The 18262-nt window shown below is 48.7% G+C and overlaps 1 protein-coding gene across 2 annotated transcripts in view; it reads right to left on the reverse strand.

The window, feature by feature from the left end:
- RPGR (retinitis pigmentosa GTPase regulator) overlaps positions 1-18262 on the reverse strand; it is a 309545-nt gene that overhangs the window by 190802 nt on the left and 100481 nt on the right. For both annotated transcript variants that reach the window (XM_063955571.1, XM_063955570.1), the window contains exon 6: positions 17638-17787. In XM_063955571.1, coding sequence (XP_063811641.1) covers positions 17638-17787 — 150 coding nt within the window. The remainder of the gene's footprint in view (positions 1-17637; positions 17788-18262) is intronic.

The following is an 18262-nucleotide window of genomic DNA, read 5'->3' on the forward strand; positions in this document are numbered from 1 at the left end:
GTATAGGGGAGGCTGGTAAGATTGTAGGTGTAAATGTTATGTATAGTAAAGATGGTTGTTCAAGGCAAGTATGTGAAGATGGTTTACATGTTAAAAATTTGAGTGAAAACTACATTTTTAGTAAAGTGTTGGGTGTCACCAAGGAGCTGGCCTTGTTGTTCAGTTGGTGTAATGTGTACTTTGACGTGATGTGCATTGCGAGAGCGTGATAATGCAACGTAGGCTTGGCTTTGTTTAGCTAGCCATCTGGCCTGGCGTTCTTTGTTTTTGGGTTTTTTTCTTACTAAGGGATCCTCATGTAAATCCATAGTAATCTACTGTTGAGTACATAAAAGTATTAGTCGAGACAATGATTTTGGCTGGTATACATGTGTGTAAAGGCGAGTGTTTGTGGAAGTAATAGCTGTGTATGATCCTCTTGCTTATGTGGCGAAGAAGGGAAAATGTAGATAATAGAGGGAAACATAGAAATAACTGGCTAGTAAATAGTATAACAGAGTGAATACGTTATGAAGGTGCAGAGGCAGGGTATGTAGAAATGACAGAGATGAAAGGTGATAGGCAGGTGAATGGTAATGGTAAAAAAAGTCACATACACGACTTGGGAGGAAGGAAGGTGGGTTACAGAGGGTTAAATGGATAGCATTAGAATAAGGATGAAAAGGAAGGAGTGTATAGTTACATTGGGGTGTGTTACATAGAAAATGGTGTTGGTTAGTGATGGTATGTGGAGTTAGAAAGGGGCAGTAATGGCGATGTGTTATAAATGCTGGATGTTATTTAGGGTATAGTCCTGTGTAGTTTGGAAGTGGAAATGTGCTGATAGGTGATGCTAGGGACATGTATTGTTGAAAGTTGTGTTGTAAGGTTTGATGAATGTAGTGGTAATAGGTAATTGGTTGGGTTGTTTAACTGTGTGTATTGTTGTGTTTTTTTTGGTGTGGGGATAAACATGCAGTGAATGATAAAGTGTGAATTAGTGATCAATGAGAGCGAGGACAGTAGGTAATGTAGTAGTAAAGGTAGGTGATTAGACCGGGAAGCAAAACATAGTGTGAGTAAGGGGCATTGTAAGAAGTGGTGTGGGGTGCAATTGGAATGCATTGCAATTCTAAGTAGGTGTTAATGGGTAAAGATAGGAATGGTGTTATAGATAGTGTGTGTGTGGTGGATGGGTAAAAGGGGTGTGTGGGTGTGTGTATGTGTGAATAGTGGTGTATTGACAAATGTTATGTGTTCATGGGTTTATTGGTGTTGCTTGTGGAGTGGGGTTGAAGTAGATGGAGGTGAGGAAAAGTTGTTGTGGATGTGGGGGTGTGGGCAGGGGTATGTATGTTGCGTGTTTTGGAGGAAGAGGGAGGATGGGGGTAGTAGAGATTATGGTTTTTGTTCTTCTGTTCTAGGGGGGGGGGGGGGGGGCTGGCCATTGTAGGTGTAATGTCTGTTGGAGGTGCAGATGGTGTGTGTAGGGAAGGGGGTAAGGTATGTGAATGTGGAAGTTTGTGTTAATGTGTAGGGGGTAGTGTTGGTTAGTGAATGTGTGGGAGGTGTGTGGAAGGAATGGTGTTTTGGTTGGTGATGCAATAGAGTGAGTAGGGTGTTGAAGGTGTTGTGGATGGTGGCCTGTTGATTTGCAGGGGTAGGGGGATAGTGCTAGTTGAGGGAAAGTTGGTGTGAATGTGGTGGTGTGGGCAGGGGTATGTTGCGTCTTTTGGAGGAAGAGGGTGGATGGGGGTAGTATAGATTTTGTTATGTTTTGTTTTTGGGAGGGTGATGGGCATTGTAGGTGTGATGTCTGTTGGAGGTGCAGATGGTGTGTGTAGGGAAGGGGTTAAGGTATGTGAATGTGGAAGGTTGTGTTAATGTGTAGGGGGTAGTGTTGGGGGCTGAATGTGTGGGAGGTGTGTGGAAGGTATGGTGTTTTGGGTAAGTGGTGTATGGACGTATGAGGTGGGTTGAGTGTTGGTAAGGTGTTTTGGGTAGGAGAGGGGGTGTATGGGGAATAAGGGTGTTTGGATTGTATACAAAAGGGGCTGGTAGCATGAAGGTGGAGTTGTGTCATGCAGTTAGTGTGGTCTTGTGTTTGAGGAAGTGACTTGTAGCGTGTAGGGATGGTGTTATAGATAGTGTGTGTGTGGTGGATGGGTAAAAGGGTTGTGTGGGTGTGTAAGTATGTGTGAATAGTGGTGTGTTAATGTGTTTTTTGGTGTTGTTTGTGGAGTGGGGTTGAAGGAGATGGAGGAGGGTGTTTGGATATGGTGTGTGTGGGAGGAAGGGTTGGTATGTTTGAGTAGGGGCATGGTGTGTATGTTTTGCTGTTTGGTTGGTGATGCAATGGAGTGGGTAGGCTGTTTAAGGTGTTCTGGATGGTGTTGTGTTGATTTGCAGGGGTAGGGGGATAGTGGTAGGTGAGGAAAAGTTGGTGTGGATGTGGGGGTGTGGGCAGGGGTATGTATGTGTTCTGGTGTGTGTATATGTTGTGTTGTAGGGGTGAGTGGATATGGGTGGTTGATGTGTACATGTGTTGTGTGTGATGTATTTGAAGGCTATTGTAAGGTGTGCTTTGGTCACTGGTGGTGAGTGTTGTGTGGAGATAGTGAAAGTTGTTTTGTTGTAAATGGGTTGTTGCAGTGGCGGTGTATTTGTGAAGGTTGGTTTGTAAATAAAGTGTTAGTGTGTTTGAGGGGTGGCCTTGTGAGCTGTTGTTGGAGAGGCATGTGCATGGTTGTTGGGTGTGTGGTTTAGGTTCATGGCATTGTGGTAAGGTGTGGATGTGGTATGGAAATGTGGGTTGTGACATGGAGTGTTGAAAGTTGTTGGGGAAGGATTGTGCGTGTGTTGTGTGTTTGGTTTGAGAAGGGGATATGTGGATGTGAGAGTACAGTCAGAGTGTAAAATGTGTTATGTAGGTGTTGTAAGGGGTGGTGGGTGTGCTGTATGCAGTATGAGTGTGTGTGAGAGGAAATGGTGGTGAAGTGAGTGAGTCAGTGAGTTAATGGGTGTGGGTGTGTGTAAGGTTTGTTGTATGGTGTCCTTTTGGTGTTGACGATGGTGTGTACTGTAGGTGGGTTGTTAAAGGGCCTTTAGGAAATGTTAGTTGGTAATGGCAGTGTTGTGTGATCATTGTGAAAGGTTTAGTGGAATATAGGTTTGCAGAGGGTGCGGTAGGGTGTAGAAGGTGTTGTGGATGGTGTCCACTTGATGTACAGGGGTGGGGGGATAGTGGTAGGGGAGGAAATGCTGGTGTGGGTTGTGGATGTGCGGGTGTGGGCAGGGGTGTGTATGTGTAGTGGTGTGTGTAGATGTTGTGCTGTAGGGGTGAGTGGGTATGGGTGGTTGAGGTGTACATGTGTTGTGAGTGTGTTATTTGGTGTGTATTGTAAGGTGTGCTATGGTCAGTGGGTGTGTTTGTGGGTTACTGTTGTGTACAGAGAGTGAAATGTGTGTGTTTGTAAATGGGATGTTGGAGTGGTGGTGTATGTGTGAAAGTTGTTTAGAAAATAAGGTGTTAGTGTGTTTGAGCGTTGGCCTTGTGAGGTGTTGTTGGAGAGGCATGTGCATGGTTGTTGGTGGTGTGGTTTAGGGTGCAGGAGTTGTGTTAAGGGTTGGAGTTGGTATGTAAAGTTTGGTTGTGAGACATAGTGTGCAAAGATGGTGGGGAAGGTTGTGCGTGTGTCGTTTGTTTGGTGTAAAAAGTGGATATGTTGATGTGCTGGTACAGTTGGAGTGTAAAATGGTTTATGTAGCTGTTGTCAGTGGTGGTTGGGTGTCGTGTGTGGAGGCTGAGAATGTTAGAGAGGAAATTGTGGTAGAGTGAGTGAGTGCGTGAATGTGTGTTGGCGTGTGCAAGGTTTGTTGTATGATGTCCTTTAAATGGGGGAGTTGGGTATGGTAGAGGGGGTGCATAGGTGGGGGCATTGGATAAAGGTAGGGGTATTAGGAGTAGGGACATGTTTATTATAGGAGTAGTTTAGTGGTGTGTTGTGATACAGAGTGTGGTGGGTGTTTTGTGTTTGTGTATTTGGTAGCATTGGAAGGGTGGGTCAAGGTGATTAATTGTAGTGGGGGAGTAATTGTGTGTGTAGTGTGTATTGGGAAGTGTTAAGGAATGTGGATGGTTAATGTAAAGGTGAGGTGGGGTAGGAGGCAGGGATGGGTGAGGAGACAACAGGTAGTAAATGTGGTGGTGTTGTGCAAGGGGATGGGTGACTGTGTTCAAGACGGTACCGGTATCCCCCCTGAGGTCAAGGGTGGTAGTTAGTGCATGTACACAGCAGGGGCATCCGCTGTTTTTGGACTGTGTTCAACAGGATTTTTGGTACTTCTGTCCCCAGCTGGACATATATATGTGGCTTGTGATAATGTGGCGGCCTGTGTAAGGGAGGTAGCTGTATTAGGGGTAGGGGCATAGTTGTGATGCGTGTATGTGTTTGGTGGGTTGTGGTAGGGTGTGTGAAGGGTGAAAAAAGTGGTGTTGATTTTGGAGTGGTGGTAGGACATGTGAAGTAGATGTTGTGGGGTGGGGGGTTTGACAAATTGTATGTTGTGAATGTGTTTGTGTGTAGGGTAAAGGTGTAGTGTTGTCGGGTTGTAAGGTGGCATAGGTGTTGGTTTTGTGTAGAGTGTGTAAGATATTGTGTTGTGTTCTGTGTGGATGGGAGTTTGTGGTGGGAAGCAGAAAATGGCATGTGGGTGGGTGGTAGTGATAGTGAAACTGTTGTGGGCTAATGCGTGGGGTGATGGTGGGTAAAAATCCATGGTGTGTATAAAGAGGGAGGTGGGTCTGTATTGTAGGTAGTGTGGTGTTGTGGGGGCTTGTGGCGGCTTTGTAAGGTAATGGGGGTGTTGGAGTGTTATGTTGGAGTGGTGAGTTGGTGTGTGTGTGGGTTGAAGAAAAAGAGTAGGGTACTGATGTATGTTGGCTGTGGAATAGAGTGGGGGTAAGTGTGTAGGTTTGTATGTATTGTTGTCGTAGTGAGGGATGGGGGTAGTGTTATGATGTCCAAAGTAGGTTGAACAGGAGTAGGGTTTTAGTGGTAATGATTTGTTGGTGAGGGGTGTTGTGTTTGGGTGTGTGTAGGGTATGGTAAGTAGTGGTTTTTGTTGAGTGGTGGTAGGGTGTGTGAAGTTGAAAGTGTGGAGTGTGTGTTGAAATATGTCTGTAGTGCATGTGTGTGTTTGTAGGTGAAAGGGGTAGTGTTGTTGGGTAGTAAGAAGAATTGTGGAGGGTCATAGTGTGTATGTGGTAGGTGTTGATTGTATTGCATGCTGGATTGTGGTGGGGGGTGAAGGAACAATGTGTGGAGTGTTGTTTGTTGTGCAAGGGATACATGGATTGTGGTTGGTGTTAGAAATGTGGTGTGTGTGGATGCCGTTAGGTGAGTGAGTGTGGATGTGGTGTGGTGATTGTATGAATTGGTGTAGGGGTAAGGGCTGGGTGAGGTTGTAGAAGGTGTATGTGTGTGTTATAGGATGAGTTTGTTGGTAGCTGTCATGGCTGTGTGTGTTATGTTTAGTGAGCTGTGTGTAGGGTATTGTGGTGTGTATGTGTGGAAGGTTGAGTGACTGCGGGGGCCGAAAGAGAATTTTCCATTTTATTACTTGTGTGTGCGTCACTTCTACAGGGACGTTAAGTGTGTAAGTGTCACTGGTCCAGGGGGCGTTACGTGTGTAAGCGTCACTGTGACAGGGGGCGTTACGTGTCTAAGCGGCACTGGTACAGAGGGCGTTAGGTGTTTAAGCGGCACTGGTACAGGGGCGTTACGTGTGTAAGCGTCACTGGTACATGGGGTGTGTGTGTTATGTTTAGTGAGCTGTGTGTAGGGTATTGTCGTGTGTATGTGTGGTAGGTTGAGTGACTGGGGGGGGCGAAAGAGAAATGTGCATGTTATTGCTTGTGTAAGCGTCACTTCTACAGAGGGCGTTACGTGTAAGCGTCACTGGTACAGGGGGCGTTACGTGTGTAAGCGGCACTGTTACAGGGGGCGTAAAGTGTTTAAGGGGCACTGGTACAGAGGGCGTTACGTGTGTAAGCGTCACTGGTACAGGGGGCGTTACATGTGTAAGCGTCACTGGTACAGAGGGCGTTTCGTGTGTAAGCGTCACTGCTACAGGGGGCATGACGTGTGTAAGCGGGACTGGTACAGGGGTGGTAACGTGTATAAGCGGCACTGGTACAGAGGGCGGTACGTGTTTACGCGGCACTGGTACAGGGGCGTTACGTGTCTAAGCGGCACTGCTACAGGGGCGTTACGTGTGTAAGCGTCACAGGTAAAGGGGGGCATTATGTGTGTAAGTGTCAATGGTACAGGGGGGTGTTACGTGAGTAAGTGCCACTGATGCAGGGGGTGTTACGTGTGTAAGCGTCACTGGTACAGGGAGCGTTACGTGTGTAAGCTTCACCGGTACAGGAGAAGTAACGTGTGTAAGCGTCACTGCTACATGGGCTGTGTGTGTTATGTTTAGTCAGCTGTGTGTAGGGTATTGTGGTGTGTATGTGTGGAAGGTTGAGTGACTGGGGGGGCTGAAAGAGAAATGTCCATGTTATTGCTTGTGTAAGCGTCACTTATAGAGAGGGCGTTGCGTGTGTACGCGTCACTGGTACAGGGGGCGTTGCGTGTGTACGCGTCACTGGTACAGGGAGCGTTACGTGTGTAAGAGTCACTGGTACAGGGGGCGTTACGTGTGTAAGCGGCACGGGTACAGAGGGCGTGCCGTGTGTAAGCGTCAGTGCTACAGGGGGCATTACGTGTGTAAGCGGCAGTGGTACAGGGGTCGTTACGTGTGTAAGTGGCACTTGTACAGGGGTGGTGTTACGTGTGCAAGCGGCACTACAGAGGTGTAAGCTTCACTTCTACAGAGGGCGTTAGGTGTTTAAGCGGCACTGGTACAGAGGGCGTTACGTGTGTAAGCGTCACTGGTACAGGGGGCGTTACGTGTGTAAGCGTCACTGTTACAGGGGGCGTTACGTGTCTAAGCGGCACTGGTACAGAGGGCGTTTAGTGTGTAAGCGTCACTGCTCCAGGGGGCATTACGTGTGTAAGCGGCACTGGTACAGGGGTGGTTACGTGTGTAAGCGGCACTGGTACAGGGGGGGCATTACGTGTGTAAGCGGCACTGGTACAGAGGGCGTTACGTGTTTAGGCGGCACTGGTACAGGGGCGTTACGTGTCTAAGCGTCACTGGTAAAGGGGGGCATTATGTGTGTAAGTGGCAAGGGTACAGGGGGGTGTTACGTGTGTAAATGGCACTGATGCAGGGAGTGTTACGTGTGTAAGCTTCACCGGTACAGGAGACGTTACGTGTGTAAGCGTCACTGCTACATGGGGTGTGTGTGTTATGTTTAGTGAGCTGTGTGTAGGGTATTGTGTGTATGTGTGGAACGTTGAGTGACTGGGGGGGGGGGCGAAAGAGAAATGTGCATGTTATTGCTTGTGTACGCGGCACTTCTACAGAGGGCGTTACGTGTGTAAGCGTCAGTGGTACAGGGGGCGTTACGTGTGTAAGCGGCACTATTACAGGGGGCTTTAAGTGGTTAAGCGGCACTGGTACAGAGGGCGTTACGTGTGTAAGCGCCACTTGTACAGGGGGCGTTACGTGTGTAAGCGTCACTGGTACAGGGGGCGTAACATGTGTAAGCGTCACTGGTACAGAGGGCGTTACGTGTGTAAGCGTCACTGGTACAGGGGGCGTTACATGTGTAAGCGTCACTGGTACAGGGGGCGTTACGTGTCTAAGCTGCACTGGTACCGAGGGCGTTTTGTGTGTAAGAGTCACTGCTACAGGGGGCATGACGTGTGTAAGCGTCAGTGGTACAGGGGTGGTTACGTGTGTATGCGGCACTGGTACAGGGGGGCCTTACGTGTGTAAGCGGCACTGGTACAGAGGGCGTTGCGTGTTTAAGCGGCACTGGTACAGGGGCGTTACGTGTCTAAGCGGCACTGCTACAGGGGCGTTACGTGTGTAAGCGTCACAGGTAAAGGGGGCATTATGTGTGTAAGTGTCAATGGTACAGGGGGGTGTTTACGTGTGTAAGTGGCACTGATGCAGGGGGTGTTACGTGTGTAAGTGTGACTGGGTGACAGGGAGCGTTACGTGTGTAAGCTTCACCGGTACAGGAGAAGTAACGTGTGTAAGCGTCACTGCTACATGGCCTGTGTGTGTTATGTTTAGTGAGCTGTGTGTAGGGTATTGTGGTGTGTGCGGAAGGTTGAGTGACTGGGGGGGCGGAAAGAGAAATGTCCATGTTATTGCTTGTGTAAGCGTCACTTCTACAGAGGGCGTTACGTGTGTAAGCGTCACTGGTACAGGGGGCGTTACGTGTGTAAGCGGCACTGTTACAGGGGGCGTTACGTGTGTAAGCGGCACTGGTACAGAGGGCGTTACGTGTGTAAGCGTCACTGGTACAGGGGGCGTTACATGTGTAAGCGTCACTGGTACAGGGGGCGTTACGTGTCTAAGCGGCACAGGTACAGAGGGCGTTTCGTGTGTAAGGGTGAGTGCTACAGGGGGCATGATGTGTGTAAGCGGCAGTGGTACAGGGGGTGGTTACGTGTGTATGCGGCACTGGTACAGGGGGGGCCTTACGTGTGTAAGCGGTACTGGTACAGAGGCCATCATTCCGAGTCGTTCGCTCTGTATTTTTCATCGCATCGCAATGAAAATCCGCTTAGTACGCATGCGCAATATTCGCACTGCGACTGCGCCAAGTAATTTAACAATGAAGATAGTATTTTTACTCACGGCTTTTTCATCGCTCCGGCGATCGTAATGTGATTGACAGGAAATGGGTGTTACTGGGCGGAAACACGGCGTTTTATGGGCGTGTGGATGAAAACGCTACCGTTTCCGGAAAAAACGCAGGAGTGGCTGGAGAAACGGGGGAGTGTCTGGCCGAACGCTGGGTGTGTTTGTGACGTCAAACCAGGAACGACAAGCACTGAACTGATCGCACAGGCAGAGTAAGGTTGAAGTTACTCAGAAACTGCAAAGTAGTTTGTAATCGCAATATTGCGATTACATCGGTCGCAATTTTAAGAAGCTAAGATACACTCCCAGTAGGCGTAGGCTTAGCGTGTGTAACTCTGCTAAATTCGCCTTGCGACCGATCAACTCGGAATGAGGGCCAGAGGGCGTTGCGTGTTTACGCGGCACTGGTACAGGGGCGTTACGTGTTTAAGCGGCACTGCTACAGGGGCGTTACGTGTGAAAGCTTCACCGGTACAGGAGAAGTAACGTGTGTAAGCGTCACTGCTACATGGGCTGTGTGTGTTATGTTTAGTGAGCTGTGTGTAGGGTATTGTGGTGTGTATGTGTGGAAGGTTGAGTGACTGGGGGGGCGAAAAGAGAAATGTCCATGTTATTGCATGTGTAAGCGTCACTTATAGAGAGGGCGTTGCGTGTGTACGCGTAACTGGTACAGGGGGCGTTACGTGTGTAAGCATCACTGGTACAGGGGGCGTTACGTGTGTAAGCGGCACTGTTACAGGGGGCGTTACGTGTGTAAGCGGCACTGGTACAGAGGGCGTTACGTGTGTAAGCGGCACTGGTACAGGGGGCGTTACATGTATAAGCGTCACTGGTACAGGGGGCGTTACATGTGTAAGCGTCACTGGTACAGGGGGCGTTACATGTGTAAGCGTCACTGGTACAGAGGGCGTTTAGTGTGTAAGCGTCACTGCTACAGGGGGCATGACGTGTGTAAGCGCCACTGGTACAGGGGTGGTTACGTGTGTACGCGGCACTGGTACAGGGTGGGCGTTACGTGTGTAAGCGGGACTGGTACAGAGGGCGTTACGTGTTTACGCGGCACTGGTACAGGGGCGTTACGTGTCTAAGCGGCACTGCTACAGGGGCGTTACGTGTGTAAGCGTCACAGGTAAAGGGGGGCATTATGTGTGTAAGTGTCAATGGTACAGGGGGGTGTTACGTGTGTAAGTGGCACTGATGCAGGGGGTGTTACGTGTGTAAGCGTCACTGGTACAGGGAGCGTTACGTGTGTAAGCTTCACCGGTACAGGAGAAGTAACGTGTGTAAGCGTCACTGCTACATGGTCTGTGTGTGTTAGGTTTAGGGAGCTGTGTGTAGGGTATTGTGGTGTGTGTGTGCGGAAGGTTGAGTGACTGGGGGGGCGGAAAGAGAAATGTCCATGTTATTGCTTGTGTAAGCGTCACTTCTACAGAGGGCGTTACGTGTGTAAGCGTCACTGGTACAGGGGGCGTTACGTGTGTAAGCGGCACTGTTACAGGGGGCGTTAAGTGTTTAAGCGGCACTGGTACAGAGGGCGTTACGTGTGTAAGCGTCACTGGTACAGGGGGCGTTACATGTGTAAGCGTCACTGGTACAGGGGGCGTTACGTGTCTAAGCGGCACAGGTACAGAGGGCGTTTCGTGTGTAAGGGTGAGTGCTACAGGGGGCATGATGTGTGTAAGCGGCAGTGGTACAGGGGTGGTTACGTGTGTATGCGGCACTGGTACAGGGGGGCCTTACGTGTGTAAGCGGTACTGGTACAGAGGGCGTTGCGTGTTTACGCGGCACTGGTACAGGGGCGTTACGTGTTTAAGCGGCACTGCTACAGGGGCGTTACGTGTGAAAGCTTCACCGGTACAGGAGAAGTAACGTGTGTAAGCGTCACTGCTACATGGGCTGTGTGTGTTATGTTTAGTGAGCTGTGTGTAGGGTATTGTGGTGTGTATGTGTGGAAGGTTGAGTGACTGGGGGGGCGAAAAGAGAAATGTCCATGTTATTGCTTGTGTAAGCGTCACTTATAGAGAGGGCGTTGCGTGTGTACGCGTAACTGGTACAGGGGGCGTTACGTGTGTAAGCGTCACTGGTACAGGGGGCGTTACGTGTGTAAGCGGCACTGGTACAGAGGGGGTTTCGTGTGTAAGCGTCAGTGCTACAGGGGGCATTACGTGTGTAAGCGTCACTGGTACAGGGGGCGTTACGTGTGTAAGCGGCACTGTTACAGGGGCCGTTAAGTGTTTAAGTGGCACTGGTACAGAGGGCGTTTCGTGTGTAAGCTTCACTGCTACAGGGGGCATTACGTGTGTAAGCGGCAGTGGTACAGGGGTGGTTACGTCTGTTAGCGGCACTGGTACAGGGGGGGCGTTACGTGTGTAAGAGGCACTGGTACAGAGGGCGTTACGTGTTTACGCGGCACTGGTACAGGGGGGTTACGTGTGTAAGCGGCACTTCTACAGGGGCGTTACGTGTGTAAGTGTCACTGGTAAAGGGGGGCATTATGTGTGTAAGTGGCAAGGGTACAGGGGGGTGTTACGTGTGTAAGTGGCACTGATGCAGGGGGTGTTACGTGTGTAAGCTTCACCGGTACAGGAGACGTTACGTGTGTAAGCGTCACTGCTACATGGGGTGTGTGTGTTATGTTTAGTGAGCTGTGTGTAGGGTATTGTCGTGTGTATGTGTGGAAGGTTGAGTGACTGGGGGAGGGGAAAGAGGAATGTGCATGTTATTGCTTGTGTAAGCTGCACTTATACAGAGGGCGTTACGTGTGTAAGCGTGACTGGTACAGGGGGCGTTACGTGTGTAAGCGGCACTGTTACAGGGGGCGTTACGTGTGTAAGCGGCACTGGTACAGAGGGCGTTACGTGTGTAAGCGGCACTGGTACAGGGGGCGTTACATGTATAAGCGTCACTGGTACAGGTGGTGTTACATGTGTAAGCGTCACTGGTACAGAGGGCGTTACATGTATAAGCGTCACTGGTACAGGTGGCGTTACATGTGTAAGCGTCACTGGTACAGAGGGCGTTTAGTGTGTAAGCGTCACTGCTACAGGGGGCATGACGTGTGTAAGCGCCACTGGTACAGGGGTGGTTACGTGTGTAAGCGCCACTGGTACAGGGGTGGTTACGTGTGTACGCGGCACTGGTACAGGGTGGGCGTTACGTGTGTAAGCGGGACTGGTACAGAGGGCGTTATGTGTTTACGCGGCACTGGTACAGGGGCGTTACGTGTCTAAGCAGCACTGCTACAGGGGCGTTACGTGTGTAAGCGTCACAGGTAAAGGGGGGCATTATGTGTGTAAGTGTCAATGGTACAGGGGGGTGTTACGTGTGTAAGTGGCACTGATGCAGGGGGTGTTACGTGTGTAAGCGTCACTGGTACAGGGAGCGTTACGTGTGTAAGCTTCACCGGTACAGGAGAAGTAACGTGTGTAAGCGTCACTGCTACATGGTCTGTGTGTGTTAGGTTTAGGGAGCTGTGTGTAGGGTATTGTGGTGTGTATGTGTGGAAGGTTGAGTGACTGGGGGGGGCGGAAAGAGAAATGTCCATGTTATTGTGTAAGCGTCACTTATAGAGAGGGCGTCACGTGTGTACGCGTCACTGGTACAGGGGGTGTTACGTGTGTAAGCGTCACTGGTACATGGGGCGTTCCGTGTGTAAGCGTCAGTGCTACAGGGGGCATTACGTGTGTAAGCGGCAGTGGTACAGGGGTCGTTACGTGTGTAAGCGACACTGGTACAGGGGGGGTGTTACGTGTGTAAGCGACACTGGTACAGGGGGGGTGTTACGTGTGTAAGCGGCACTGGTACAGAGGGCGTTACGTGTTTAAGCGGCAGTGGTACAGGGGCGTTATCAGCCTTACTGGCAAGGTGGGGAAGGGAGTAGGGGGGGGGGGGGGAGGGGGGTGTGTGCTGGGTCCTATATAGAGCAGATATACTGGTGTGTGTGTGATGGTGGTGGGGGCGGGGGGTGGATGGGGAGGTTGGATTGTGGTGGGTTAAAGCATGCCACGTCCCCCCCTTGCAGTACAATAGCAGGCATGACGTTACCCCCCCCCCAACAATATCAGCCTTACTGGCAAGGTGGGGAAGGTAGGAGGGGGGGGGTTCCGGCAGATGTCCTGCTGTGTGGGTGATGGGGAGGGGGGGGGGGGGGGTGCATGGGGAGCGTATACTGGTGTGTGTCTGATGGTGGTGGGGGGGGGGTGGATGGGGAGGGTGGATTGTGGGGGGTGAAAGCATTTCACTTCTCCCCCTTTGCTGCAGATTAACAGGCATGACGTTATATTTTCCCTCCCCCCCAACAATATCAGGTTTACTCCGAAGGTGGGGGGAGGGTGTGTGCTACAGGTGGTTGTGGGTGGGGGTGCAGGGGTGGATGAGTGGTGGGTGATGGTGGACGTTGGGGGGGGGGGGGGGTGCTGTGTGGCTGATGGTGGTGGGGGCGGGGGGTGGATGGGGAGCGTGGCTTGTGGTGGGTGAAAGGAATTATCTTGCCCCCCTTTCCTGCACATTCACAGGCATGAAGTTATATAGGCCTCCCCCCCCCCCCCCAAAATCAGGCTTACTCCGAAGGTGGGGGGAGGGGGTGTGCTACAGGTGGTTGGGGGTGGGGGTACAGGGGTGGATGAGTGGTGGGTGATGGTGGAGGGGGGGGGTGCTGGGAGATAGACTGCTGTGTGACTGATGGTGGTGGGGGCGGGGGGTGCATGGGGAGCGTGGCTTGTGGTGGGTGGAAGCATGTAACTTGGCCCCCTTTCCTGCACATTAACAGGGCTGACGTTATATGTCCCCCCCCCCCCCCCCCCAACAAAATAAGGCTTACTCCGAAGGTGGGGGGAGGGGGTGTGCTACAGTTGGGTGGGGGTGCAGGGGTGGATGAGCGCTGGGTGATGGTGGAGGACGGCCGCAGGCAGAGCGGGGCGGGAGGCGCAGGTAGCAGGGACATCGCTACGGGTGACGGAGGTGCCGCTGGCTTGACTTGCGCTGCGGTGTGTGGCGCCTCCGTGACACAGGGTGAGCGCTCTGTGCGTGTCGGTGACGGGGCTGCTGAAGGGCGGTGGAACTGAGGGAGGCTGCTGTGCGGTGGTGCTCCGTAAGTGCAGTGCGGCCCTCTTCGGCGGTGCGGCTCCTGTACGGAACCTCCGTCAGTTGTGGGTGACGGGGCTGGTGAAGGGCGGTGGATGTGAAGGAGGCTGCTGTGCAGTGTGGTCGGTGTGATGTGCGGCTGCATAACAGATGGTAGGGGGGGGGCTAGCGCCGGCCATGGTAGCGGGTGTGTGTTATGCCGTGGTGGGTGTAGTAGGTGGTGGTGAGGGTGTGTGGGTGTCTGTTTGCTTACCTGCCAGTGTGGGCCGTCAGTGAGAATGGTGTGTCTCCTGGTGGTCCCTTCTGCTATGGTGTGTCATGTGGTGTGCTGACACAGATAGGGCAGGGTTTGTGACTCCACCCAGCGTTAGAAGTGCAGCCACAGAGTCACAGGGCTAATATATAGGAGATAGGATACTCCTTGTTTAGTGGGATGCTACAGACAACTTTCCTTACCAAATAAGGGACTTGAACTTTCCCTGCCCTCAGAGGCAGTAGAAACCAGCCTATACTTAATCATTTCTACACCTTCCAGGTACACTGTAAATGGTGAAGCACTCATATCAAACTTTATAGACACACAGTGACACGTATTAAAGACAGATCCTCGCACTCATGATTATTTTAGGATAGAAAACAAAGAGAAATAGAGCAGTATTTTAGGAGAAAATAGAAATCTGCTGAGCAGGGACTTTCACCGTGGGAGCACAGAAATCTAGAATAACAATGTTCTACAGGTAAACTGTATGTAATGCGTGTATGGGCAAATCTGCAGAAATATAAATCTATCATGTGCCTGTATATTTTGCGGTTAGTAAAGAACATTTACGTTCTTCAAGCTTTTTAGGGACTATTCATTAAACTACATATAAATATACTATAAATGAATAAAACATATACTTAATTTGAGGGATAGGATTGTGCCGTGGTTCCCAAACTTTCTTGAATCACGGCGCCCTAGACTATCAGAATTTTTTCACGGCACTCCTAGGATAAAAGTTTTTTATTGATAAATTTGGAATAAAAATATTAAATTAAGTAAATTGTGCCTACCTGTCATCAGGGGCGTTTCAACAGAGGAGGGGGCCTGTGTGCAGGCTCTGGGAGGAGGGGGCCCACCCACTGCACACAGGCCCCCTCCTCAGTTGAAGCCCCTCCTCTTAGCGGTGCAGTAGACGCTGGCATGCACGGACTCCGGAAACATGGTACCTGCCATGTTACGGAGTCTATATCTCTACTGCACATGCGCGGTGGCCATTTTGGTTGCGATATTTGCAACCCAGGGGCCAGTGTGCACAGCACACATTGCACCCAATATAGAAACACCAATGCCTGTCATCCTTAGGTTCAGTTATGTGGTGGTATACAGAGTTCTGCGTCTAACTGCAGACATATTATATGATTGACAGCCACCAGCACTGGCTTTGCCTCTAACTTTGACCATAAATAATTTGATTTGGTCTTGGACCACCAACCCGAGGCACCTCTGCGAGAGCGTCATGGCACCCCAGGGTGCCAAGGCAGACAGTTTGGGAACCACTGGGATAGCGCACTGCCGATGGTTTTCTTTAATGAGGCATTGAATCTTTTGAATCACAGGGAGACTATAATGTAACATGACAGATTTTGAAAAACTAATAAATTTTGTATGACTCTCCTTACTGAATAAATCATGGTTACGTCCTTATCCAAGAAAAGATTTGCTCAAACCAAACTGCATGGTAAATGTTCAGGAATACCAAGTTTCATAATAATATATATTGCAATTCTATACTGTATCATGGTTTATTGGCGGTCATTCAATTTGCTTAGAAAAAAAGAAAAATAGTGCGGAAAGGGGAGTAATATATGTATTTTAATGTATTTAAATGTATTTAAATGTGTGTGTGTGTGTGTGTGTATATATATAAACAGAACGTACAATATTGTATATTGAGCAATATGTTAATACAGGTTGAGTATCCCTTATCCAAAATGCTTGGGACCAGAGGTATTTTGGATATCGGATTTTTCCGTATTTTGGAATAATTGCATACCATAATGAGATATCATGGCAATGGGACCTAAATCTAAGCACAGAAATCATTTATGTTTTATATGCACCTTATACACACAGCCTGAAGGTAATTTTAGCCAATATTTTTTATAACTTTGTGCATTAAACAAAGTGTGTCTACATTCACACAATTCATTTATGTTTCATATACACCTTATATACACAGTCTGAAGGTCATTTAATACAATATTTTTAATAACTGTGTGTATTAAACAAAGTTTGTGTACATTGAGCCATCAGAAAACAAAAGTTTCACTATTTCACTCTCGCTCAAAAAAGTCCGTATTTCGGAATATTCCGTATTTCGGATATTTGGATATGGGATACTCAACCTGTATACTTTTTTTATCCTTATGTGTTTAAAGTGTGCATACCTGAAGTAGGTACACTCAAAATAAGCTGTGATGCCTCATCGGACTTAAATAGGGCAAAAATAAAAATACTACTTCACTTTTTTTTTATTTTTTTATTGCTGGTGAAATGTGAAAAACTATGTTTTTAGTCAAACCTAACATTTAACATTGCCTTAAGCAACATTTCTAAAAATCTTAATTAATTAACTATAGCAGGTATGCTTAAATGCATTGTACAATTCATAAACTAAAACCCCATTGTTTAGTCAGTTGTTTATTAAAGTATTAACCCCTTCAGTGGTTTGCCCGGAAATCTTCCGTGGTAGCCAGCACTGACAGCGCTGGCAACCCCGGAAGATTTCCGGGCATACTACCATACTTGCCTACCTGACCCTCTCCATGAGGGAGAAAATGCTCTGTTCCTGGACTTTCCTGGTAATGTATGATTGCCATCACCTGTGGTGAGCTAGTTAATTGATACGAAAGGTGTTTCACCACAGGTGATGGCAATCATACATTACCAGGAAAGTCCAGTAGCAGAGCATCTTCTCCCTCATGGAGGGGGTCAGGTAGGCAAGTATGATACTACTACTGACTGATTCCCCGGGGACAGCCATGCAGCGTGCACGGCGCCCGGGAATCAGCATACTCCATTATAGAGTTTAGCCCGCTAACCCCCCCCCTCCCCCGACTCCTATTGTCTGGGGGCGAGCTTAGGGTGTGTTTTTAAATTTAAAACTTGCCACTGAAGGGGTTAAGGTGAATGAAACTACTAAGAAGAGTGCAGGGTTCTCTGTATATAATACCTCCCAACATGACCCTCTCCAGGAGGGACAGAATGCTCTGCTTCTGGACTTTTCTCTAAATCTATGATTGCCATCACCGGTACTAAAACACCTTTCATATCCACTAACCTGTTCAAAACAGGTGCCGGCAATCATAGATTAAGAGAAAAGTCCAGAAGCAGAGCATTGTGTCCCTCCTGGAGAGGGTCATGTTGGGAAATATGTTATACAGAGAGCCCTGCACTGTCCTTAGTAGTTTCATTCACCTTAATACTTTAATATACAACTGGATAAACAATGGGGTTTTAGTCATCAGGATCTTTCCAGGTTTAGAGCAGCAGCAGCAGCAGGACTGAAGGATTCAGAACAGGTTTTCCTCAATTAGTTAGCCAGAATCTTGGCTAATTAATTAACAGCACCTGTCATCTGCCTTGACGTATGTGTTCAGTACAGGGACACAGTGCTGCCGATGCCGGGGGTGTTGGGTTTACACTAGGAAGCCAAGTGGATGTTTTACCACCATGTCTGTGATCCACATCCACATACAGTACATATATTCACCATACATCATAATTTGCTATCTACATCCAAATACGCTATGAACTTTACTTACGTGTTACAAATGCGGAATGGTAATAGCCACAGGAAATCCATGAAATAGGCTTCCCAATGTCCACTTGGCGAGGGGTGCAAATATTTTTCTCATTGGCAAGGCCAAGCTGACCTTCCACATTTTCACCCCACATGAACAGCTTGCCATCCACTAAAATAAAGTAAACCAGAAATATTGCTCTAGTACCTGCTAGTATGTGTTATTCATAGACATACCATGCTCTTTCATTTCTACAATCAAACAGAATGATGTCCTGTTACTGCAAGGACTAAAGGAAGATTCATTTCACAAGAGACTGTAAGTGGAATGAGATTTGTCTCTCACAGCATGTATAATGAATGCTTGCAGTAACCTACAAAAGTCTGACTGCACAAAGTAGCCTGGATTTGTACGCAATTAAAGCAACATTCTGCTTCATCCGTTTGAAATCCAGTAAATATACAGACATTTCATGAAGGTGTCATTTTTTATTTATTCAGTATATACTCACACATAACAGAAATTATTTAATAGTTTCAGAAATTTACATGCAATGAACCGTAGTATACAATAATTACTCATATTTAATATAATGCGCCCTACACACTGGGCGATAAAACTGAAAGATATGGACGATCTTGTTCAT

This window comes from Pseudophryne corroboree, chromosome 2 (assembly GCF_028390025.1).
Source record: "Pseudophryne corroboree isolate aPseCor3 chromosome 2, aPseCor3.hap2, whole genome shotgun sequence".
In the NCBI taxonomy this organism is placed as follows: Eukaryota; Metazoa; Chordata; class Amphibia; order Anura; family Myobatrachidae; genus Pseudophryne; species Pseudophryne corroboree.